At 43.4% G+C, this 26,526-nt stretch overlaps 1 protein-coding gene across 2 annotated transcripts in view; it reads right to left on the bottom strand.

Annotated features, from left to right (window-relative positions):
* The window catches only part of ANKRD33B (ankyrin repeat domain 33B), a 39,565-nt gene extending 33,381 nt beyond the window's left edge, over positions 1–6,184 (bottom strand). Inside the window, exon 1 of one of the 2 annotated variants that reach the window (XM_048939601.1) lies at positions 3,748–6,184. In XM_048939601.1, the coding sequence (XP_048795558.1) occupies positions 3,748–4,170 (423 nt within the window). In that variant the 5' untranslated portion in view covers positions 4,171–6,184. The remainder of the gene's footprint in view (positions 1–3,747) is intronic. The other variant, XM_048939602.1, reaches the window with a different exon arrangement.
* Between the last annotated feature and the right edge of the window lie 20,342 nt (positions 6,185–26,526).

Raw genomic sequence — 26,526 nt, 5'->3', positions numbered from 1 at the left:
GCCTTCTTTTCATCTTTTTCTCTCATTTCTCATTGCCTGACATGGCAAATTTCATTTTGTAGTTAGGTAACACCAAAATTTGAATCTCTGTTTTTCTGAGTATACATAATCCTGATCTTCAGACAGGATTTAACATTATGTCAAACTTACGAAATGTAAGTAACTAAAATTCTTGAAATACAGCTAGCAAGGAGGAAAGAAAAGCAGTTCCCCCATCACATGGTGAAAAGCAGTGTCTGACTGGCACTTTGGTCCCAGTCAGGTCAGGAATTTTCACTGAAGCCAAGATTTTATCTTCTACATATTTGCAGAACCCTCTTTACTGCCAGAGTGAGGCAGGTAAATACTGCAGCACGAGACAGGTAAATATTTTAAGGTAAGAGAGGCAATCCTGCTTGATCTGCAACTACTTCATTATACGTTGTCATAGTTGCTTTCCAAATATTTTGTTATCAGATCTGCCAAGGAGAGGAAACAAGCAACATCAAGCTGGCTTTTCTGGAATCCATACTCAGCCAGTAGGGCTGCAGAGGATGCAGGGGTGAACCTTTTTGGGAATCTGCATGTACACATCGTGGCATATAAACTGCTGTTTCCTTTACGACAATGAAAATGAGACACAGGGAGACATCAGTCCTGAGGCCGTGGTGAGTAGTAGGTTGGACGTTGTGAAGGATGGTGAATTTAATGTTTACTGCAGGTTTAATGGAAGTTTGTGCCTGACAGGTGGTTCCTGAATGGGAGATCCTGCAGCTCATAAACAGAGCATGGGAAAAGTCAGCTCCTGCAGAAATCCTGTGAAAAGTCACCGTGGAGGCCCAGAAAACAGTCTCAAATGAGAGAAATGGTGTCTTTCTATGAAAAGGATCGAGAAAAATATGAAAACTTTTTTCTAGATTTTGGCATTTTTGGAAATAATCTCTTCCAAATCATAATTTGCTCACAGAATAGATTGCTCTAGGGCTGGGGTCAAAATATAAAAGCAGAAGAGTGCCAAAACTCCAGCTGTTCACTCCCAAATTTATTTTAAGGATTTAACCATTTGGAAGTTTCTTCCTCATGTTGTATTTGGAGATTTGCATTTAATCACTTTGAGAATCACGATGTGATCTTATCTTTCTGCCATAACATATTGCACTTTCTAAAAAAAGTACTGTTTAGGAAAACAAATTGTGGAAATGCAGGTGCATAGTGCATACATAACAGAAATTATCAGATCAGAGCTGTGAACACAGTCAGTTTATTTAATCGGATAGCCCTTCCTTCACCACTGCGCTTCTCCAAAGCAAGTGATCCTTCTCTCTACTGCCTGATAGAAAAGAAAGAAAATTTGAGAAGCAACAAAAGTTCTTCTTATCTGTTCAGTGTGAAAAAAAAAGAAGCATCCAACTTTTCAATAACAGCATGCAATAATGGATTGTAAACAAATAGTATCATGGACTTTGAAAGCTATTAGTACAAATTTGAGGAATTTAAAATAGCTTTCTTAGTATAAGTGGAAAATGTAACTCCTTCAATTGTTTTTAGGCAATACAAATACATTTTGCTTATGTGCCATTTATAGTGATTTTATATAGCAGGCAAATTCAAGAGCTGAAAAAATTCCACAGGGAAAAGAAAGAGCTGAGGGATTCCTTTTTGTCAGGTAAAGTTGTCAGAAACATGGCTGTTCTATTGCAAAATAATGTGAATTTGCTGACTTTGTGAACACCAGTGTCTGGGAAAGAATAAAAGCCAACTGGGAATAGACGCACAATATCAGAAGAGGAATGAGCGATTTTTTTGGGCACTTTACTTAAAGCCAATGGAGATTGTGCTGTGGTTTAGCCAGGCTGCTCATTTGTGTACTGGTCCCATGCTGTGCCTGAACCTGCTGTGGGACACCTGGAGATGCAGCAGAAACGTTTCTCCTGTCCCATTCACATCTGTTTGAAAAAGCCAGACTGCCTTGCTCTGCATCGCTGCCATCAGGGCACTTCCGTGCAGGGTCATATCCCCTCAGGCAGAGAGAAAGACTGCATTCATTCTCCTCACACCACCAATGAGGCTTCCAGAAGCTGCTGAATTCCAGAATTTCTTTTACTTCGTTTTCTCCCCAAAATGAACAAAACAGAATTTGGTGTCAAATCTTAATTTCACATCAAACTGCATATTTGCGTAAGTAGAGCAGAACTAGCTTTATACAGTATGAACAAGTGACTTTAAAATTTGAATCCAAGCTAAAGGTCTGATTCTTTTCTGGGATAGTGGAAAGATGACAAGTAGCTAGCTTTGTGAAGCAGGACGGGGAAGGGAGGGCAGTCAGCTGTGCTCAGCCCTGAGCCCCAGCCTACAAGAGGAGGCTGCTTTGCTGTGACAGCCTCCTGTCCAGTAAGGGAGGCCTTTGTACCACACGCACCAAGGACCCAAGCTTGCCTCACAGCCAAGCGCTTTGGGAGCACTGAACCTTCAACCCTTGATGGAGGCCACGGCCATGCAGTGCTGCTACAGGCTGGAGCCCAAGCTCAGTCCTACCCTCAGACGCAGACAGGTGCACCAACACACCCTGCCAGGCCTGCTCTAGTGCAGCCCTGCAACTGGTGTTACCAGCCAACACGAGTTGGCTTTGGCAGAAAGTTGATTTAAAGTATTTCTAGGCTCTATGGCTTGCTCCTACTCCCATGGCATTGCTGGCTGCCCCCTCAGCTGCATTCATACAACTTGTTGCATTCATCTCTTTCATAGAAGTTCGCTGCGAGTCAGGTCACTGAAATACACATATTACAATAATCTTTTGTTGATGAAAGGAAATACATTTTGCAGGAAAAAATCTTGAAAGTACACATAATAAAGACAACTTTGAACAGCATCCAAACCAAATTATTGCCCAATTTTCCATGCAGAGACTTCTTATGTTTTGAGAACATGCAAGCTACTTGCCCAGATAAAATCACTCTGGCTTTATTTCAAAACATTCCTGTCATATATGTCACATGTGGTGGAAGCCCCATCCCTAGAAACACTCAAGGTCAGGCTGGGGGGGGGGGGGGGAGGGGGCTCTGAGCACCTGATCGAGCTGCAGGTGCCCCTCTTTGTTTCAGGGGATGTGGGCTAGATGATGTTTTAGAGTCCCTTGCAACTCAAACCATTCTATGATTCCATTCTATGAACATAACAGCCAGAAAAACTTGGAGGTTTTTTTTGGAAACTCCATGTAAAAATTATAAATTTTTTTATATGAATTGTAGAAATAGAAGTGAGTGGAGTTGCTACTGCTAAACTTAGATGTTACTCAAACACCTCAGTAATCCCTAGGAAAAGATTTCTCCTTCTGCTTTAGTGAAATGCACATCTTGCCCTGCAGTTAGCCAAGTGATAGTCAAAAACCAAATCACAAACACTGTACTGACACAGAATCCCAACAACACAACTACAGTGAAAATTCAGAACAGCCTGATTTCAGCACAGGAATTCTGCAAGTTCTGCCTGGCAACGTAGGGGCTGAGAGCAAGCTGAAAGTTTTTAGAGAGCAAAAGACGGAAAGACAGAAAGGCAGAAAGAAGGGGAGGGGAGGGACAGTAGCACTGCCTAAAGAGAAGCTCTCTGAAACTCGCAGCTGATGGCCGGAAAGTGAGACTGCAGCCCCCTGCTCCCCAAGGAGCACACTCACATCGCCGCCCGGCGGAGCCCCGTCCCGTCCCGCCTGGTCCCAGCGCCTCTGGGGCCGAAACTCACGGCGCAACCCGCGCGTCCCCCCGTGCCGCTCACCCTGCGGTTGCGGTCGGTCTCCCGCACCTCCTCCTCCTCGGGGCCCTGCCGGATGAGCGCCCGCAGCACCACGGCGTTGTTGGTGCAGCACGCTCGGAAGAGGCTCAGCCCCTCGGGGCTGTCGCGGTCCTCCTGCTCCAGGGACCAGCTGTCCTCCGTCTCGTCCCCCAGCCCCCCCGGCGGGTAGAAGGAGTCGTCCGAGGCGATGCTGCAGGTGTCGGGCAGCTCGGAGAAGTCTTCATACTCCTCGCAGTCTTCCTCCTCCTCCTCCTCCTGCTCCTCATCGCCGTGCCCCTCGGCGGCAGCCCCGTCCGCCTCCTGTTCGGAGCCGCTCTCCGCCTCGGGCAGTTCCTTGCCGGCTCCCGGCGCGGGGCAGACCCGCTCCCCGGCCAGCTGCTCCCCGGCCCCCGACAGCAGCACCATGCCGCCTGCCGCCGCCGCTCTCTAGGCGTCCCGACGGCCGAGCGAGGACGTCCCGCCGCCTGCCCCCCGGCCGTCCCCGGACCGGGACATGCCGCTGCCGGCACCCCGCTCGCTGGCCCGGCGAGGAGAGGCCGGTCTGGGGTGCGGGCAGGGCGGCGGGCAAACTCCTGGCCCGTAAGCCGATCAGCATCCCCGGGAGCAGATTGGGGCTCGGGCTTAGCGCGCTGACATCAGGGCGCATCTGACAATGCGATTTGCTCGGGCGGCGCGGCACACAGCCGGGCTGCGGGCGGCGGTGCGGAGAGGGGCTGCCGGCACGGATCGGGGACACTCCGCATCTGGGAGGTGCAGCGGGCACGGGGCCCGCGAGTGGAGCAACTGCGGCTTGATAGAGACCTGCCAAGCACGTATCTCTCATGGAAGGCATCTAGACATTAGGCTAGGAGGAGTGACGCGTGCACACTGAGTTTCTGCGTTGCCATAGTTGTTCTGCAACTCTTTTTCAAATGCTATGGATTAGCACAGAGATCCAGGGAGGGAAGACCTACCAGTCAGCCCAGTGGGATACTCCATTTCTTCACTTAGCACTTGTAAGGCAGCAACTAGAGCACTGTGCACAGTACTCTATTTGGGCCCATCACAACAACAAAGACACCGAGGCTCTGGAGTGTGTCTAGAGAAGGGCAGTAAAACTGGTGAGAGGGGTCTGGGGCACGAGGAGTGGCTGAGAGGGCTGGGATTGTTTAGTCTGGAGGAGGGTCAGGGGAGACCTCATCACTCTCTACAACTTCCTGAAGGAAGGTTGTGGCCAAGTGGGGGTCAGCCTTTTCTTAAGGTAACAAGTGATAGGATGAGAGGGAATGGCTTTAAGTTGCATCAGTTCAGGTTAGATATGAGGAAAAATTTCTTCTCCAAAAGAGTGGTGAGATGTTGGAACAGGCTGCCCAGGGAGGTGGTGGAGTCACTGTTCCTGGAGGTTTGCAAGATGTAGATGTCACACTGAGGGACGTGAGTTAGTGGGCATGGTGGTGGTGAGCAGACAATTGGTCAGCATGGTCTTAGTGGTCTTTTCCAACCTTCTGTGATTCCATGACTCAATGTTTCAACAGCATCTTGAAGTGAACCTGATGTACGTGAGGAGCTTCAGCAGTTGTCTAGGGTCCACGTCTGCAGAGAAGGAAACGAGCATTCTGCAGTGAGTCGAGGCAGTGTGTGAGACATTTTTTTAATTAGAAGAAAGTGTTAATTTAGAGTCACGCAGAAGTATGAGTAACAGGGTCTGTGTAGTGGATGCTCACAGCCTTGCAAGCGTACACCATACAAACCAGACCTCAGCATTGCCACCAATGCAGAGCTGCAGGGGGGGAGTGCGGTGTCTAGCAGACAGATATCTGTAACCAGAATTAGCAACAGATTGCGCCCTGATTGGCTGCCTCTGCAAAGAGGCTAACCCGGGAAGGAATGGGATTAAACTGCTCCCTCACCTCCAGGCATCCTGGGGATCGTTGCTTCGTGTTCAAAGCAGTGCTTGGACTGATGCTGTCCATCTCCAGTCAAGTCTTCATGTAAAGAAAGGCTCCCTGCCGCTGTCGCTCCTATCTGTCTGCTTCCAAATCACACGCTTTGGACTTGGTGTAAATTACAGCACTGTTAAATTTCAGGGCTCCATTCAGAGAACTTTCTGTTTCCCACTCAGCTGGTGTGGCCGTCTGTCCAGCCGACACAATGCTATCTCCTAGCACTTGTATTTTGGAAGAACTTCAGTTTTCCTGATACTGACAGGGAGCATTTGCACTGCTGTCAGGCAGAACTTACCATACGAGCTCGATGCCCAGAAGGGCTCTTGCGTGTGGTAACCATGAGCAGGAGTAAAAGTAAAAGAGTGCATTCTAACAAAATAGGATCAAGTGTTTTCTTGTTGAAAATTCAGCTCACCTCCACCTTATATGAGGAACCAACTCATCAAATATATTTGCTTTGTGTCTTATAAAATGATTGCATGAGAATAAAGGTTTATTTCATTTACTACATTGTTTTTAAAAATTTATATTAAATATGTTAACAAAGATGCAGGCAGTGGTAGCTTTGAATAGTGATAAACAAATTTCAGAGCACCCTAATTCTAATCAGAGAGATATAGAATTTATTTCAACTTAGGAAAAAAAAAAAGTTTGGTTAGGGAAATTTGTGATTTTTTTCCTATGTTCAGTACATAGGTTACCAGCTTATTGCTAGAGGAGAGACAGATCAGCCCACTCCCATTGATGGTGGTGATTCTTCAGGACCTCACAGATGGTAGAAACTTTTCTCTCATTGGAGCTCAGCGCTTCCATCTTTTCTTTTCCAGGAACAGTGCTGCATTCCTCGATCTCTCAAAGCAAGGCGTCAGACTAGTACAGAGCATGCACTGTGTTTTCCATTTCATTTTTCACTTTCACAACTGCTGCTGAGGCTGTTGGTTAGTCTCTGTGCAATGTGACAATGAGCAGCAAGACACCACTGAAGGATGCAGCCTGTTGCACACAGACCCTTCCTTGGCCACCCGAGACGATGCTGCAGATCTTGGTCCTGCCAGCATGATGCTGATCTGCTGTAGTACAGCCATATAGGTAAACCAGAGCTCATAGTTCTAAAAGCCTTCATAGCTCAGTTCTAAAAGCCTTCACTGGCATGGCAAACAGGGTTTCTTGTCATTTGTGCTTCAGTGTGCAGTTCGACAGAGAGCGATGTGAAGAAATTGAACAGAAAGAAACTGTTTCCATGGCTTCTGTAAGAGGACAGCCTCAAACCTTTCTTCTAGAATAGATACCAGTTAATGTCACTGGAGTTAAGTGTTAGTATTTAGAAATCTTGCAATAAAAACAAAGAAATCAAGATTGCCATCTGAAGGCAAATAGCCTAGTATTATAACTATTTATTACCATCTCATCAAAATTTATTGCTGGAAGTTAAGAAGGCAGGAAATTATGATATCCAGAGCAGATCCTACCTGTCCTCATGCAGACAAAACTTCCTTTGAAAAAAAAATATTTTTTTGGAATGGCGATAGCATTGGGCCCCCATCATTTGCCTCATTAAGGTTTACAAGCCATTTCCTTTATAAACAGCTCTGAGGCTGAGATTTAATGAGGTTCATGTCTAATAGTAAAATTAGAAGGAAGATTCAGTGAGCATTGAGTGTCCCTCCCACATTCAATGATTTACCCTAAGGAAAAAAATCATGTACTGAAAGAGTTTGTTACAAATAAAATCTAGTCAGGACAAAAGAGTAGGTTTCTAGAAAAAAAAGTAAATAAACCCATTTAGTTGCTTGGATTTTTTAGGTATTTGGAATTCCTGATCACCAGGAATGTTGATGATGTCTCATTTTTACTTGCGGGATGCCTATGTACCTTTTTTGAAATTTGAGGGCATTTCCCTCCTCCTCAGATGAGCTGTTTGCAAAAATCCTCCAAACAAGAGAAGTCGAGGCTGGTGAGATACAGGTGGAGAAGATATTTCAAGGTAAAGATGAAGAATTAATTTGAAGAGATCACTGAAGAATTATTTCCTGCTGATAAAAAGAGCCAAAGAGAGAACATTTGTTTCTGTACTTATCTGACTGGAGGAAGAGCATGGGGAAGAGCATTTGCAAACATGAACCTGGCAGCATTTGCTAAGCCACCCAGTCCACTTACAAAGTCCACCCCGTTTAGGCGTAGTTTTGGAGCCTCAGTTTTCCTAAGCTCTAGCTAATATTTGATGTGAAATCCTGCTTGATCTGAGAAGTAATGTCTGCTACAGCTGGAAATTACATGATGTTTCCTAGAAACCAAAGACTTGGGCTCAGTGGTGACAGCGGAGGCAGAGAATAAGGAATATTAACAATCATCTTGCTAAGTGTGTTTTCTCAGTTGCTGTTAGTTTGGGGAGTCACACGTGAAAAGGACATAAAACTCTTAAAGAGCGTCCAAAGGAAGCTATGAAGGCTGTAGAGGGCAAGACTCATGAGGAGCGGCTGAGGCCCCTGAGTTTGCTCATTGCAGGGCAGAGGAGCTGAGGGGAGGCCCGATGGCGGCTGCAGCTCCTCACAGGGAGCGCAGGGGCAGCGCTGAGCTCTGCTGTGTGTGACAGCGACAGGAACGGCATGGAGCTGCGTCAGGGGAGGGCAGCTGGGGGTGAGGGACAGGGTCTGCACCAGAGGGCGGTGGGCATGGAACGGGCTGCACAGGGCAGTGGGCACCGCACCCATGTTTTGGACAGCACTTTCAGTCATATGGTCTGATTTTTGGGCGGTCCTGTGTGGATCCAGGAGTAGTACTCAGTCCTTTCCAACTTGGAACTGCCCCACTGCAGGAAGCCACATATTTAAGTCTTTTTGGACAATTTTCTCAGAACCGGGAAAAACTGCTGTTGCAGCATGCTCCTGGTAAGGCACTGAATGTGTTATGTGCTGTTTTGATGCTTTGGGAGGTGGTAAATAGAAGGCTGACAGTGAAGGAGCAAACAAAGTGAAAGGGGAAGCGAGATGGATGGAGTTCCCCATAGCTGCTCTTTTCAAATTTACTGTAGACTATGTAAATGATGAAGGTCCTTGAGGCTTCCAGTAATTCCCTGGTGTGCAACTTCTGTGTTTGCATTTCTCTTGATTTCTATCTGAGGGAATTCCTTGGGAGAAAACTGATGAAAACTTATTTTTAGTGTTCATGTGTTGTTTCATTAAAATACTGAGGAAAACAGAAGTTTGCATAACATCTCTGGCCAGGCCTCAGACTCGTCTCAAGAGTGGATTCAAAAAATCCCCGCTTCATTTTTGTTTATTTTTTCAGTTTGCATATTCTTTCTTAAAATACTTCACACGTGCACTTGATGATACTGAAATATTCTTTGTTTGAAATGCCAGTTTCTGTCTTTTTTGTTGGGTGAAAGCTAAGGAACATAGAGAGAGGGAGAGCAAAATATTTCTCCCATGAAAAGTTTAATTTTCTTTTCCTGGTTTTAATATCTTTGATAATATAATACTTTGCTAGAAGTGAACAAATTACAAAAATGACTAGGGAAATATCCCCTAGATTTACTTTCTAAATTATAAATACTGAATCATCTGATTTTCTCAGCTGTATTAGCATGCATGGGAAGCTATTTGCAAACTGTTGTTTTGCTTCTAAGCGTAGCAGAACACTTACCTGTGAAAAGATGTCACTCAAGTGGGTATCTAAAAGAAAAAAGCAATGTAATCTTTACACTAAAATCTTTCATTTCTCCCTCACAGAATTTCTTTCTACATGCAAAGGGTAAGCCATGTATTCGCTTCACATTTTCTTAAAATAGTTCCTTTATTGTCAGGTGAAGCAACCAATAACAGGTTGCCTTGATGCTAGTACGAATAAGCCTGATGATGCTGTTTCATATGTCCGTGTAATGTGTAGCACATCTACTCCTGCACTTCTGAAATTTAAGATCCATTCACTCCTCTTCTGCAGATTTTCCATGTATCTGTGGGTGCTTTCAGCCTTTCCAGCCCTAAATGTTGGCTCTGGGATGTTCAGGACATAGCATGGCAGTTTGGAAGAGGTTCAGGTGGTATTTAACATCAAGCCATGGGTATATCAAGTGCTAGCCAAGTACCACAGATATGTGCCAGATATGTACCCTGCTGTAGTCCTGCATCAGTAAACTGTAAGGAAGTCAGTACTGAATTCATTCTAATTCGGTATTTTCTGGCAAACCCCGAGAAAGCCTTAATATGTGACCCACTTTCTATTTCTGAAATACAATGTTTTTAATCCTCTTTCTATTTCAGTTCTGTCTAATACAAACGGGGAGTTGGTCCCTGCTATCTAATGCGATCCACTAGTGGAAAAACATCGTCATAAAGAACAGAAACAGAAAGTAGTTAAAATTTTTTCAAAGTAAAGAAGTTAAGGACAAAGTTTAAAAGTTCTGCTGCCAAATGTATTCATTTCAAATGTGTTCATCTCATAAACACCTGTTAGAATGTGGAGCACTTTAGAATAGAACTTGAACCATGGCATGCTGCAGCACAGAATCTGAGTTCCTGTTGTAAAGGTGAATATCTTTCTCATTTTATAGCTGCTGAAATTGAATTAGAGGGTGCTTAGACGCAGCAGAGCAATGCATAATGTAACTTTAAGCATACAAATGTTTTATTTTGGCACTACTCAAATGCTTTGAACAAGTCATGGTTTAAATGGCTCGTCCAAAACTATATAGGCAGGAAGATGGGAAAGAGGGTCTGACTCCTTACTGAGATCTTTAAAGAAAGTATCCTATATACAAACAGTGCATCTCCATTGAGGCTACAAGTGTTCATGTTGAAGCTATTTCTCTTTTTGGAATGTAATGAATGCTGGCCAGCAAATATTGTAAAAGGCACTTTGTGACATCTAAGTCAACACAGTAATTATATTCAATATCCTGCAGGCTGTTTCTTCTAGACAATTGAATATAAACTAGAGCACTGATAAACAAAGTATACTCTAGCAAGGACACAAGACTATTTTATTGCTTCAGATAATTTTTTTTTTCAGTTTGCACTTACGTGGTATCAAAATAATATCACATTGTATTTGGAAACGTGACTGTATCTGCAAGGAGTCATGCCTCAGAGGAGGATTTCTCTTCTCTGCCTCTTCCAGATAGCTGGTCTTTCCGGCATTAACTGGTGTTTCACCAGAGCATGCAGTATTGTGATTAATAAGGGGCTTCAACTGAAAGACAAATACACTTCAATATTCTGGAAAAGCTTGATGCATGTATTTTAGCAATTTAATGAATTAGAGCCCTGATAAGGATATGTGTGCTTTGAAAATGTATTAGAAACTTGTAGAATGACTGTGGGGCTATTGTTATTTTCATATTGCTAGCTTTCACTGCCTCTAACAGAATCATACTGTTTCTCATCTTTGCAAAAATGTGATGTTCTTCAAGGAGATTCCTTTTTTCTGGAAAAGTTAAATACTGTTTTTAAAGTTAAATACTGTATTTAAGTTGCCAGGTTAAAATAAAGAGACTCTTGTCTCATCAAAAAGTTTCCTTGCTTATTGGTGCTTCTGTAATGCAATTTCCACAAGTTGCACACATCGTGGGACTTGTTCCAAGAGATGCTCAAGCAAAAACTGAATGTTATACGTGTAGCATACCCCCTTACAAACCGTATCTCCAATTTGATTATCATTTGTGCAGTTCAAAATGTTTTGCACTGTTATACCTCCTTTCTCAGCACCTTTTGGCAAGAGAATACCTTTCCTTTTATTTTCTATGGAAGAAATCATAGAATCAAGGAATCATAGAATGGCCCGGGTTGAAAAGGACCACAATGATCATCTAGTTTCAACCCCCCTGCAGACCAGGCTGCCCAGGGCCCCATCCAGCCTGGCCTTGAATGCCTCCAGGGATGGGCATCCACAGCCTCCTTGGGCAACCTGTTCCAGTGCGTCACCACCCTCTGTGTGAAAAGCTTCCTCCTAATATCTAACCTAAACCTCTCTGTGGTAAACTGCATGGTTTTACTGATTTACTCTCTGTTGCCTTGTAGAGCTGTCTTCTGTATGGATATAGTCTATGAAAATGAGGAGCTGTCACTGTTCAGAAACATATTATCTTTTTTGCCCTCTGCACTGAGCTAGTTGACAAGTAACACCAAGCTGAGAGTACAATATCTTCTTTCTGTGTTCTTCTCATAAAATGTATTTTCTTTACAGATCCAAAAAGGTCTGCTACTGATTCAGTAAAGGGTGTATAAGAATCGTGTGGTTCTCTTTTCTCTTGATGCATTCTGTGAATCTAGTGTGACTTCTTTTTATTGCATCTTGCGTATCAAGCGACAAGAAAGTCTTTAGCTTTCTGTGTAAGAAGGCAGCATTGAGGGATGAAATTTTCACAGTTGAACTACTTCACAAACAGCAATTAATAATCAGAAGACACTCATAGGTAAATATTGTTATCTCTGCTTTTCAGTTGGTGAAGCTGAAATAAAGAGGCCAAGGTCAACGTCTTCTAATTTAAAACCTATGGTTGTACTTCAACAACTAAATGAGTAAAATGAGCTGCAAATTTTTAAAACCTCTGAAGTCAAAAGGACTGCACATTCTTGGGAATCCTGAAAATCCGAACACTTATTTATATGCCAGACATGGTGTAACTAAGTTAAACATTCTTGTTTTAATGATTAGGGCAGTGTTAGGTCACGGTCAAAGATATTCTGAGTCTCTCCAGTTTTTGGAGTTCAGAAGTAGATATTCCAGTTTAAATTACTTCCTTTATTCATTTTTACTTGTGTAATATTAAGATAGAATCATAGAATCATTTGAATTTGAAGGACCTTTAAAGGTCATCTGGTCCAACTTCTCTCCAATGAACAGGGTACCCACAGCTAGATGAGGGTGCTCAGAGCCCCATCCAGCCTGGTCTTTAATCTCTCCAAGGATGGGGCTTCCACCACTTCTCTGCTGCCAGTGCTTCACTGCCCTTACTGTAAGAAACTTTTTTCTTATATCCGGTCTAAGTCTTCCCTCTTAGTTTGAAACCACTTCCCCTTGTCCTGTCACAGCAGACCCTGCTAAAGAGTCTGTCCCCTTCATTCTTACAGCCCAGCTTTAGATACTGAAAGGCCGCTCTGAGGTCTCCCAGCAGGCTTTTCTTCTCCAAATTGAACAGCCTCAACTTTCTCAGCTTGTCCTCATAAGAGAGATGTTCCATCCCTTGGATCATTTTTATGGCCCTCTTTTGGCATGCTCCAACAGGTCCATGTCTCTCCTGTACTGAGGACTCCACATCTGCATGCAGTACTCCAGGTGTGGTCTCACCAGCGCAGAGCAGAGGGGCAGGATCACCTCCCTCACCCTGCTGGCCATCTTTTAATGCAGCCCAAGATACGGTTGGCTTTCTGGGCTGTGAGGGCACACTGCTGACTCATATCCAGTTTCCCATCCACCAATGCCCCCAGTCCTTTTTGGCAAGGCTGTGTTCCATCTTTACATTCCCCAGCTTGTACTGATAGCAGGGTCACCACAACCCAGGTGCAAGACAGTGCACTTGGCTGTGTTGAACCTCACGAGGTTCACCTGAGCCCACTGCTTGAGCTTGTCTAGGTCGCTTTGAATGGCATCCCATCTCTCAGGTGGGGTGTGTTGGCTGCACTACACAACTTGGTATCTTAGACAAACTTGCTGAGGGTGCACTTGATCCCATAGTCAGTGTCATTGATGGAGATGTTAAATAGTGTTGACCCAGCACTGATCCCTGAGGAAAACCACTTGTCACCAATCTCCATCTGGACATTTGAGCCAGTGACCACCACTGGGTACAGTCTTGCAACCAGTTCCTCATCCATTGAACAGTCTACCTGTCAAGTTCATATCTTTCCAATTTGGGGAGAAAGATGTTGTGACAAAGGGTTACAAACCTGATCTTTGCTTACAGCAAGAGGGACTTTGCTTACCCAGTTTTCACCTTCCAATCCATCCACTCAAGATCGTAGGAAGAAATCTTATTTGCTTTTGAAGTTAAGTTTCACTTAGCTTTCCCATGGCTTCCTTTACTATAGCCAGTCTTATGCTGGTGAAGGAGCTTGTATACTTGAAGGGAAAAGGCGTTGTCCGCCCTATGGGTATTTGTGCAGAAGATTAAAAACATGCACTTCCCTTATGACAAGAGGGAAGAGGGAGTATGGCAGTCAAGGCATCTCTTCAGGACAAGCTGGCAGTTGATTCCCAAACAGTTCTGTTTGAAAGGGTGCCCAGAGTGGTGAGCAGAGGTGCAGGCCTGCAGCAATACGGCTGGTGTGTTCAGTCACTTATGAGCAATTTGTTAATAAAGTGGCACTCAAAATGCATGTCAAGAATGTGTGGATTTTGTAGGACTCTTAAAGATGTGAGTTTTTTAACTGTGAAACCCAAATGTTTTGAACCCATTGACCCTTTTAGCCCACTCTCACACATTAAGGCATGGGGAGAAAGCAGGTTTTCCCATTTTCAGCAGACATGACAGAAAAATATTAGTACAGAAGGTACAGTTTTGCTGCCTAACTTTGTAATCAGTGGTGGAAGAAGAGATGCCTTTGCTCTTCATTTACACACGCTCCATCATTCTTGTGCTGTGCTTTTCTATCTCCCTAGAGGAGAGGTCACATCAGCTCTCCCTTTTCTCCCTATTGCCCAGAGGTGGCATGTCCTGCCTGCAGAAAGTGTCCTGAGCACACTCTGCCCCACGAGTGGGCAGGCAATAAAGGGGACACAAGCCAGAGGCTCTTGCAGAGATGTATGATAATTCTTGCAGCAGAAACCTGGAGACAGTATTTAGGCATTCCTTGGAAAGGCATAGGTTTTGTCTTAACTGTGCCCACTGTTGTATAAATCACATGAGTTTCATTACACCAGTAAGTGTATTAGTGTTACAGAAGCGTAATGAAGCATAATTGGTACTAGGGCTCAGTGTGAACTAATTGACCTGCAGAAAAATGCCATTTCAGAATGCAGACAGGACACATAAATCTTGACATTTCCTAGAAATTTCCAGTAGGGAATTTATTAACAAAATAATGAGAATTTAGAACTTGCTAGCAAGCTGATTAGGTTATTTTTTGTTGTTGATTGGTTTATAAAAAATGGTACCTTGCTTATCACAAAGCAATGTGGTGTACCAACAGGGACTTCTACACTGAGCTGTGTTTGATTGCAAACACTGCTGAAGATGTTGTTTTGGGAGCAATGGGTTACAGCATCGTTAAGAAAAGAAAGACTGCTGCTTTTGTTGTGAAGGCAAAAATCTAATAATATTACTGAGATAGGGAGACACAATCTCACTGTAACGAACCTGTCAGTACCATTACAAGATTTTGCATTGTGATATGCTGCATTGCATGCTTTGAAGTGAAGCCACAAGCGATAACTTTTTAACAGGTTACCGTGGGATTTTGAGACATTTAATCAGATCAGCTGACAGGGACAGGTTGCCAATTAAAAACGGTGTAGTGGCCTTTAATTTAAAAAATCCATAAACAAAAACTTTGCCTCCTGCTGTACCTGTCTTTTGTTCTTGATTAAATTAGAAATACATTATTCAATTATTAAAAAAAGCAAAACACAAAAGCAACAACAACAGAGATCTAACATTTTATTTTACAAGTTTGCCTTCCATTTATCCATATTAAACCTATCTGGAATTGTGCTGCTGGGATTTAGGGTTCATTCTAGTGGCATCTGCCACGCTTTTCACAGAGCTTTTATTTACCTCTGAGTAACAAATCCCTTGGCAGCTAAGAAAAATGCATTAGTAACACTCTAAAACACTACAGAATTGCAAGAGATGCAGATCTGAGTGCAGTGAGAGACAGGTTCAATTTACTCCCGATTTCCCCACTTTAATGTTTTGGAGTGAGTCATTTTGCAGTGTGTGTGCCAAGGCAGCAGCCCAAGCACTGCAGTAGGTGGAGTTCCTCCCTTTGCTCAGCACAGGTAGTGCCACCCCTGTCATTAACTTTCTCACCTTTGTGCCACAGGTGGGCTCCCATCTTCTAGCTGTGGAAGAAGAGTGGGTGGCATGGGCTGGGTGAATAGAACCTCCCCCAGTCCAGCACCATGGTTTCAGCTGGGTAATACCTGACCTGTCAGCAGAAATCTGAGAAAAAATGATCTATTTTAACCTTTTTTTTAAAGATAATGTGGCTATTTATGCTGCTAAGTACAGGATCTTTGAAAGATTCGAAGTGGCAGTCCTTGAAATCTGTTACTTACTCTGATACATATACTACAAAACAGTGCACAAGTCATGAGTAGCCCCCAAATCTGTGGTTTCTCTCAGCTCATTCTGCTGCAATCTGAGATGGAGTTTCCACCCTCTGAATACTTGCTGATATGAGGCACGACTACACAAGTTAGTTATTAATTAGTAAAAACTGCATAACTTAAAATTCAGTTGTTAGTAATCAGTGATTTAGAAGGATACCTTGCTGAGCCAAGTTCCCCAGTTCTTGGCTACTTCTTTGTGTCTACCCTCAACCTTTGTTCCTGCACTTCAGACTTTTCACGTGGGGCCCAAGGACATCGCAGTGATTTCATGTGACCAACCTTCATGCGTGGGGAGCAAGTTAGTTTATTAACTAAAGTTCTGTGCTGGACCTTTGAAGAAAAGTCTATGAAGCTCCTGATTGATATCAAGGATTCCACAACAGAGATTTTGCCTCTTGGTCCTTCTATGATTAAAGCAGCTTAACATTTTCCCATTGCAAGGAACCCTTAAAACTTCACCAAGTTTCCAAATCTCCAGCAACGCTCAAGCAAAAAATCTTTATTTTTTAGGAGGGTTGTTTTTATGACTTTATTCTTTTACTTTAATTTTCTTTGCTGCTTTCAAGCTATATATATGTGTGTGTGTGTGTGTTGTTCTGGCATGATAAAAAAGGCAAGCAACCAGCCAAAACAAAAGAGAACACACTCTGATGTCTTCTTTGAATACTGACTTTCCATAAATATTCTGATGAATTCTTTTCCCCAGAGATGCCTTCCTGCAGCCCTTTGAGCCTTGCTGGCTACTGGTCACCGGATGTATGGTCCTTGTTCCCCAAGGGTCTCTATTCCTTCTTTTCAAAGTCCTTGATTTATTTTTCAAAAGTTTTATTCTGTCGCTGAACTGCAGTGCAGCTGCAACTGAAACGTATCCATGTCATTGGGGAAAAAAGACATAGAAGCTGTAAAAATAGTAAAGGAAAGGTAAAGGCACGTGTGTCAGGTAGCTAAATATGTTTGCTTACTGTAGATACACTGACCAAATCCATGTCCTTAGCACCTCCAGCAGCGTGCTGTAAATTAGTGCATGCTTATGAACACTGTTTATTCTTAAAACTCCTTTGAAAAAGCTTTTTCTGTGTGTGCCAAATTTTGTTTCACGGCAAACCGTTCTCTTCTGAAATCATAGAATCATAGAATCACAGAATTGCTCATGTTGGAAAAGACCTTAAAGATCATCAAGTCCAACCACAACCTAACCATACTACCTTAACTCTAACAACCCTCCCATCACGGAGTTATCTCTAGATCTGTGTCTGTGACAGGGGGACAGCAGGCCCACAGGTCCACCAGCCCAGGAATCATAGAATCATAGAATCATAGAATCACTAAGGTTGGAAAAGACCTAAAAGATCACCCAGTCCAACCGTTCACCTATTCCCAATAGCTCCTACTAAACCATGTCCCTCAACGCAACATCCAGTCTTTCCTTGAACACCCCCAGGCTCGGTGATTCCACCACCTCCCTGGGCAGTCCATTCCAGTGCCTGACCACCCTTTCTGAAAAGTAATACTTCCTCATGTCCAGCCTGAATTTCCCCTGGCGTAGCTTGAAACCATTCCCCCTGGTCCTATCCCTAATGACACGAGAGAAGAGGCTGACCCCCAGCTCACTACAACCTCCCTTCAGGAAGTTATAGAGAGCAATAAGGTCTCCCCTGAGCCTCCTCTTCTCCAGGCTGAACATTCCCAGCTCCTTCAGCCTCTCCTCATATGGCCTGTGTTCCAGACCCCTCACCAGCTTCGTTGCCCTTCTTTGAACACGTTCCAGGGCCTCAATATCTTTCTTGCAGTGAAATCATCTTTGCTTTGCTTCTACCATTCCTTTCTCTTTCTCCTTTTTCTTTTTTAACCAGGAGATATAAAAGATAAGGAGATCCCCTACACTGCCATGACCTTGGGGCCGGCAGGACGCACTGCCAAGCCTTTATCCTGCCAAGCAGACCCCACGGTCCTCGCCCTGCTGCTGTTACACAAGCCTGGGGCAGACGCCTGTGGATTAGTGTGTGTGGATGCTGGGTTTGTGTAACAGCACCCAGCAGCTCTCATTGGAAGGATGTGCAAGCAGAAGGAGATTGGCACAGCCATTCTAACGTGCCTGTGCTTCTCCTGGCTGTTAGAAAAGAGCCTTTCTCCTAGTTAGAGCAGTGGTGTGCTGCCAGCACAAAGGTTTGCAACGGTTCAGTGTGCCTGAGTGAATGAGACTTTTCTGTTTAGTACTCAAGGTCTGTGTCCTAACCTGAAACAAGCCTGAGATTCCTTCCTCAGCAGCCTTTCCAGCATAAAATTAAATGCTATCAAATACCTGCCTGTCTAACCTCTTCTATTTTAGACTGCAGAGTTGCCCTGCCTGCAACTTCCTTTGTTAAAGACTCTCCATAGCACAATCTTCCCTTTGGTAGCCTGCAGTTTGTGTGGGTGTACACAAGTGCAGGCCAGAGGGTCAGTGACATTAACAGCCTGTTAGAAAAGGTGTTCCTGCAAAAAAAAAAAAAAAAAAAAAAGACAAAAATTCTGGTTAGGGGAAAATATGCATATCATATCACAGTGGAGGGCCTTCAGCCTCGCCCTGTCACCCTCACCCTGCTGGGTGCAGGCTGTGAGGCACATCACATGTCTACACACACCTAGGGCCCACTTCCCACACTTCCCACCAGGCCTCTGCTTTTATAATATAACAATGCTTTGTTTTTAAAAGTCTTCCTCTGCTTTGTCTTTTTGCCTGTAAGCTCTTTAGACCAGGGTCTCTGTCATATATGAGCTGTCTGGACCCCAGTGTTACTCTAGAATCTGCTGCACCTTCCTTGCCAAACGTGAATAACACGGCATTACAATCATCTTCTTGATCAGCATTTCCCCATAGAGCAGCATGTGGAGAGAAAAACACATTTAGGAAGAGGAGCATATCTCCTAGGAATGATCATTTATTTGACCTTAATCTGTCACTGGCAGAGCTTCCAGGCTGCACTGTATTAGCAGATGGATAATCGGCTCCAGCTGAAATTACTTGCACAGTTAAGTAGTTTATTTTCTCATTTTCCTACAGCGAGAGTCTCCAAGAACAGGGCTGGTGTATCAACACCTACCTGTGTTTCTGCATAAAAGCAGTGGGCCTGTGTGGGTATGGAGCTGAGGTGTTGCCTGCTAATTTCTGCCACTGTGCAAGAAACAAACTGTGTGAGGGGGAAGTCTGCTCTGCCTTCTGGAGCCCCTTCCAGAGGATGTGGGGAGGGAGAATTTTCACAGCCCTCCTTCCCTAGAAGACTATCTTCTGTTCTTTTCTTTGTTGGAATAGCTCACAAGGCTTCCTTGTGCTGGGATTCTCTAAAACGTCTTTGTGCTGTGTGGTGAGGAAGTAATAAAAAGAATAATATTACCATAGAAGTAAAGTGAATTAGAAAATCATAAGATTCAGAGCAAATAAGACTCAGCTGACAAAATCACAGATTTTGAATACATAAAAACATATTGTCTATTGCTTGTGCTAATGGGTTAAGGACAGATCTTAATAGGAGTTAACAGAAGTGTAAGTAACCTCCTCCCCTCCCCCCCCCCCCCAAAAAAAAACCCCACAAAAAATTATCAGTGGTGCTAATTGCACCTGAACAACTCAAATACTGTTAGAGCAGAATGAAGTGCTGTGCAGTTGCTGTGTTCCCAAAGCAGTGTCTCACTTGAATACAAAGATGCAGAGGGATATTTACTATAAATTAAAGCAATGTCAGTCAGTTGTGCATAGGCTAAGTGGCACACCCAAGAGCTGCGTAAGGAAAGAACTCACTCAGGAGTTACACACAGAAATTTGCATTTGAGGAATAGCAGCATGGATGCTCAACAATGTAGTTACAGAACTACTGGTTTTGGTTTGGTGGAAAATTGTCATCTGAAGCTGAGTTCTCTCCTTGACTTGTAAACCTGACATAACTGTTACCGATGACATGGGGTAATTTTAATGAAACATAATTGAAAGAAATTGGAAGGCAGGTTGGGTTTGAAACTCCCATCTCAATTACATTAATTCTGCTTTTATTAACTGCAGACAAAAGAAATTCATTTAGCTGTGCTTTATTCCTAACAGAATCATGGGTAAATGACATTCAAAGGAAATTGAAAAAGGAAAGATGTCCCTCTGCTGATAGTTTCAGGAGCTGAATTAAGGGCAGTATGGTCAAATATCCAGGAGTCCATTTAGAGGTAAGTAAAGAAATCTGACGAGAATTGAATCATCTGGATATACAGTAGAAGGGAGTAAGCTGTGACACGAAGCCGCAGGAAAATTCCACAAACATTCAGTATTTGTTAATGCTAAGGCATTGCACTGTGAAAGCAGCAGGTCCATAATCTAAGTGCTGTTGAGGGCCCTGCACCTGTGCCACGTGAAGGCTGAGTCTCTTACATCAGCTGGTTCCATCCCCTGATCCAAGTGCCCTCACCACACACGTGCCTCAGAGCTCCACCAGTGGCACAGCAGATACCTACAGCCTTCCACTGACAGCATGGAGTGGGTCCTGCCCCTGGCTCAGGTACAGCTACTGACTGTGGCTGCACAAATTTAAGGAATAAAAATCGTACCAAGCAGTTAGCTTGAGTTAGCCAGTGCTGCAGACCCAAGCACAATAAGAGAGGGAGAACTGCAGACTTCTTGTACGGATTGTTTGGAGATCACTGTTGGCCTGCAGTGTTCAGGATTTATCTAAGGGCAGAGTGATACAGTGTGTGCACATGAACTGCGAGTGAATGCAGTAAGATTGGTGTAATCAGATATCCTCCATAGAGGTACAAGGAATTAGTAAAATAAATAACATTTTAATCTTCTAGCAACCTTGTAGTGCAAAGTCCATTATTCCAGTGTAAGTAATTACATTTTTAGTTCAGTGTCTGAATCAAGTAGGAAGTTGTGATCTTTTATTGCTGTTTTTTTAGGGTAAAAAGTGGGAATGACAAAAATACTTGCAGCAGCCATATGAAACGGCATCTTTGCTGGACTTAAAATTCACAGGCAGCATTCTCCCTAGTTCTGAAGAGTCCCTGGACTTTGCATAAATCAGCAAGCAGTGGCATTTTCCTAATGTCATTAACGACATTTTGGCCAATAGGACCTCAGCTGACTTTGTTCACTGCAGAATTGTGCATGGCATGTCCTGAAGGGAATTACTGCATCTCTGTGTTTGCCTGCATTATTCTTCAGCTGCCATGCCCAACAAGTGCAATTAGCTGTCCAGTGAAACATGATCTTTCATTACCATCTTGTCTAATGCTTAATCAAGGAATAATTCTCTGGGATATTTGTTACATGTGGTGTAAATAAATAGTTTCCTTCTCAGTGTAGTGAATCAAGTTACTGTTGTCAAATGGCGAATAATGTAAGACACGGTCTACCCAGAGGCACCGTTTTGTGGGGATAAATCAGGGAAACTGGACACTGATCTGATGCAATGCTGTAGAGGTTATTATGCGATGAACACAAGAAGGTATTATTCCAGGCTTGTACAGATTTATATCAGCTGAGGAGCCAGGAAAGGTTGCAAAAATATCTTACCAGGAGGAAGAAGAACACACCAAATGTTTGGTAATAGCTGTGCTGCTGTTACTCGAGTGTCAGTGATGGATCAAGGCAATGTTGATGTAACTTGTCGGAACTTACCAGTGCCAATTTACACAGGGGGGAGGCCTGCTGTGTTGCTGTCCACCCTCTGCATTACAGAATTACACACTGTGTGGTGTTTTTCAGTGTACCATACCTCCAGGGTCCTGCCATCTCATTTCTTTACTGTGCTAGGGCAAGACTGTGTTAGTGCTGATATCCCATTGGTCACAGAACAGGCCTAGCTGAGAGTTCAGCACATAAAGTGCTCTAAGAGATGTGAAAAAAAAAGCATCTTACATCTGAGAAAGGATTCAGTGACCAGGGCCCATGCTGTCCAGATGTATAATGTCTCTGAGTGGCATGCTCCTCGGGAGGTTGCAATGTGCTCCCATTTAGTTGGGTTACTGATTCCCTTACTATTGAGATATACTGCACTCCTTTTAGTTGGAAAAAAAGGCAGTAAAAGAGGTGCTGGAACTGCTCATTAGTCTGGGGATTGTGACCCACAGCTCGCCTTCCCTGGGCACAGGAGGCAGAGATGGAAGATGGGGCGGGAGGAATGGGAAGGCCGTGCTGGCACTTCTTTCCAGATTAAGGCGGCAAACCAAGTCGTCTTCTATACTAGTTTGATCCATGAAAGACACATCCTTGCTGATATTTTGAGGCAAACAAACAAGTTTTTTGTTTGATCAAAAAGAATGCTATCCAAGACCAAATGAGCAAAGTGTGAACTTCAACAAGCTGACGGCAATGCAATGAAAGGGTAAGTTTGTATTAGATGCTGTTGTGAGCTGTTGGACCAGTGAGGGAGGCAGATACAGCCCTCATGGCACCTGCAAACTGCTGTTCTCTTCCTGTTTAAGCCTAGCTGCCTGGTTTTCTGTTGAATTACAATGTCAAACAGCTCTGCTGCTGACTTGTATGGTCGAAAAATCGAAGTATATGGTTTTTAATTTATTTATTATGAATTAAGTTGTACAATAATAATTCAGAGATGAAAATGTTCCTGTTGCAGAACAGGAATCTGTTTCTCAAGCTTAGTAACAGGTCATTGTAGTCTGTGAAGATCATGGCTTGGGCTTTCACCTGCAGGTGGAAGGTGTCTGGGCTGGCCAGGAGTGAGTGGGAATGCTCCAGAGTCAGATTAATATCTCAGCTTGGGATGTAGGAGATGATGACTGCCATGATGGGCAGAATTCCTGTGTGACTGTGGAGGAGTTGCTTACTCTCTCTGGGCCTCATTTCTCTAGCCACAGACATTAGAAAAATACAATTCACAGCCATATTAAGGGAGAAATGCATTGATGACGTTGAAGCATTATTCCATGTACACATTGATCAGGTGGAAACGAAGAACTTGTGGACAAATGACTGAATTGCAAGACAAGTGGGACACCAATAATGGCACTTCTACCAACATCAGTTTAGAATGTGAGCATTTTTTAAAAAGTAAATTATTATCATTATTTTTAAGACCACATTGGATTCCTGTCCTTTACTATTTCTTTATTATGTAAACAGGAGACCTGAAAAGTTTTCTAGCTGTTATTTAAAAGCAGTCATGTTTACTTTTTTTTAGATTCAAAAAAATATCTGGAAACTTCAGTCTGTAGCATTTTTCTTTTTTCTACAGACTTCAAAACAAGAGAAACTTAAGAGATTTTCACCATGTTTTCCATTCACACGTGTTTATTGAAAGGGCAGAGATACTAAATCCTAACAATGATGGACTTTCTCCATGTGGTTTGTTATATGTTTAAGTAGGTAAGCATAGCAAAAATCAAATAAATTCTGATGTGCATAAACAGCTGAGTGAGGTTTTTTGGACTGTTTTCAAGAAAGTAATTGAGAACTCAGCATTAAGGTCGACATCACAGCCTTCCATGATAAACAAGAGTTTAATGTCAACTTTAATGGAGAACCAAAAAGTGTCATTTGTCAAACACTTGTCAAATCATTTGAAATACTCTACAGATGAAACAAAAAGCCACATACCCAGCCATGGTCCTTCCTTTCTTGCCAGAATACCTGGAATGTGAATGGAAATTACTTTTATAATAGAAGAACGTGCCATGGGATAAGTCTTTCCCAAGTAATTACCTTCTTTCACAGTAATGCTTTCATGAGAAATAATCTGATGAAATTATTTTGGTCAGGAGCCTATTTTTAATTAAATACCCTAAGGACAGCTCTGCAAGATAAAACATTTAGCTCACTTGCTTTTAATGGTTGTCAGTAAGCTCTGAATGATTCATGTGGTCGAAGAAGCTGAAGCTGTGCGTGCATCCTAACTCATCGCAGCCTGAATCTGAAACACCTACACCTGCCCCTAAGCTCCCCTGTTGGCTTTTGGTGTTTGGCACTTTCAGGTGGAACACAGATGGATGAAGTGCAGTTAATCTTACTTTGCCTTTTTGGAACTCCCTGGAACTTGATCTTTCCAATACTTCTGCGGCTAAAGAAGTCTCCTGTGTCCCAAACATGAGAGTTCAAGCATACTCTCAGAAGTGCTTGCTCTGGCCATTAGCAGTTGGCCTAATAATGGAGAGGCCAACTAAAAATTGAGACCGCTGATGTCTCAGATAGAAAGAGGGCCTCAGAATTTGTGCTACATATATATTACTTAGACACAGATGTAATTCCTCTTACATGTATTTATGTATGAAGGTTACTCACACAGGCTGAATGCACACTTGAGATTTAAGACACACAGAGCACACTGAGGACTCTAGAAATGAGTGTCTGGGGATTTTTACAAGATATTCTTCCCATTACTGCCAGGCAGGAACAGAAATGTATGAAATCATACTGTGCTATTTTACATTTTGATCTCATTTCAAATTTTTGGCCGCATCAGAAACATAAATTTGCCAAGTATTCCTCACCTTGAAACAAAACTCTAATGAGAATACGCTAATTACAGATGGAAGTGTTTGAGCCCATTAGTTGTACAGGGAGGAGAGCATCTAAAAACAGTCAGAGCATTTGAAAGCCTTTGGATGATTATGACTCTGGCTGATAGGCTCACACAGAGGTGTAACCTGCTACGTGTTGTACCACGTTCAGACAGCTTCCAACACACAGCCAACTTGGCAGCCTTACTGGCTTGGCCACTTGATGGGCTCCATCTTACAGTGTTACACATGAATTTTAAGGAGCTGTGCAGCTGAAAGAGGGGTTTACATGATGTTGGCTAACTTAGCTTGCTGGCTGCGTGCACTGATACTAAACACGGAGATGGCTGTATTGCTGGTGGTGCAGTGAATTTACTTCAATTTGGGGCTGACACATGGGCTCAGCATCAGCAAACAGAGACAAGTCAGGAAAATGTACTTCATCTAGAAGCAATGTTACAGCATTTATTTTGTTTCAAATTTAATCTCATAACATCATGCTCCAAAGCATTTCAAAAGAGAAAACAAATTGTACATGTATCTTACCTCACACTGACGACCTCTGTAGCTTACAGATACTGATGGAATAATTCTCGTAGTGCATAGGAGTAAAGTAAGTGTTGAGTTTCTTTGGGGAAAGTAAAGGAACCAAGAGAATAATTGAGCTCCCCCAGGTCACACAGCACGCTTACGTTCCATTTAGAAATACAGATCAGACCTTTCCACCAGCTGCAAATCCCCTTTTCCTGAAAAAGAATAATATCTGGATTAGGAGCACAGAAATTCTGTGCTGTACAGTAGCTCAGTGTGCAGGGCAGAAGAGGACAAACTGTGATGCTAATAAGCAATCAGCGAATCTCCATCTCTCCTGATCTTTGATATATTAAAACAATTGATATGAAGTTTCTGATTAGATTGAGCATTCCAGCAAGGTACTTATTAATCAAGCCATTTGTCTCGTCTTTTACTAAGCTGGAGCAAACGCCTTGATCATTTGCAGTTAGCATGCTTTTATTTAAAATTGCACACAAGCCTTAACTCAGGCTTCAAATGAAAATATAAATTCAAATAAGTGTCTGTCTTAAAAACCTCACGAGGAGCTTATTTTGTTATTCAGGTATGATATTTCTTTCCTGGTCACAGATATTTGGAGTGATCGGGACATGCCCTACACGTTATTACAGCCAGCCGTGTGCTGGAAGCAGTCAGTGCCAGCAGGACAGCCATCAGTGTGGCTGTGCCGGGCTGAGCACACAGCCATGTTGCTAATGACCGACTGTCACAGCAGTCAGCGCTCTGCTGGTGCTGCTAATTTTTCCCCTGCTTCTTTCATGGGACTCTGGTTGTCTGTTAGGCGTAATATCGTTGTGCTAAAGTATGCTTAACAGAGTGTAATTGCCACTTAAAGCATTCTTTTTTCCTCTCCATAATTTTTACAATGTGTATAGCAGTAGAATACAGAGCATAGGCTTAGAAAATATGTTTGTGTCCCACTTAGGAATTAATTGCTCCTGGAGGTCTTGGCACCGGCCTGTTTCAGACCACAGGTTTCCTCTGAAAGGGAGAGGCAGTGCCTTGTCCCATCAGCCCCATCACCACTCTCTATGGGACAGGAGCAGCAGCTCATAGTGCAGGCTTTTCTCTGCAGGACTTCTGCCCTACATAAGGGTCTTTTCCCAGCAAAATCTCACAATGGGAATCTGTTGAGGCTGACCAGGGAAGGCTTATGAAAGCAATGTCTGTGAAAGTCAAAGATGCGGCTGGATGATCTTCAAGCATTTTAAAATGAGAGCAGGTGCCAGAGGGTTGGGATGGAGCAGAGCTGAGCACATGGGATGCAGAGCTGCACTTCCACAGAAGCACACCCTACAGACATGTGCGGGCTATTGCTGCCTGCTGCTCTCTATTTAGCTGGCTCTGCCACCTGTGTGGATGTGGCACACCACTGCTCCAGGGGCAGCCCTGGCTCAGGTACTCGCTGAAAGGTTTCTGGTAAACACAACTGTATTTTCTTGAGTTATTTTGGAAAGTCAGAATGTATGCAGCCCCAAATTATCTGTATGGGAGTCTCTGCATCTTTGTGTGACTG

The sequence above is a fragment of the Lagopus muta genome, chromosome 3, assembly GCF_023343835.1.
Source record: "Lagopus muta isolate bLagMut1 chromosome 3, bLagMut1 primary, whole genome shotgun sequence".
NCBI classification, from domain to species: domain Eukaryota; kingdom Metazoa; phylum Chordata; class Aves; order Galliformes; family Phasianidae; genus Lagopus; species Lagopus muta.
This window is presented reverse-complemented; position numbering and strand designations above follow the sequence as displayed.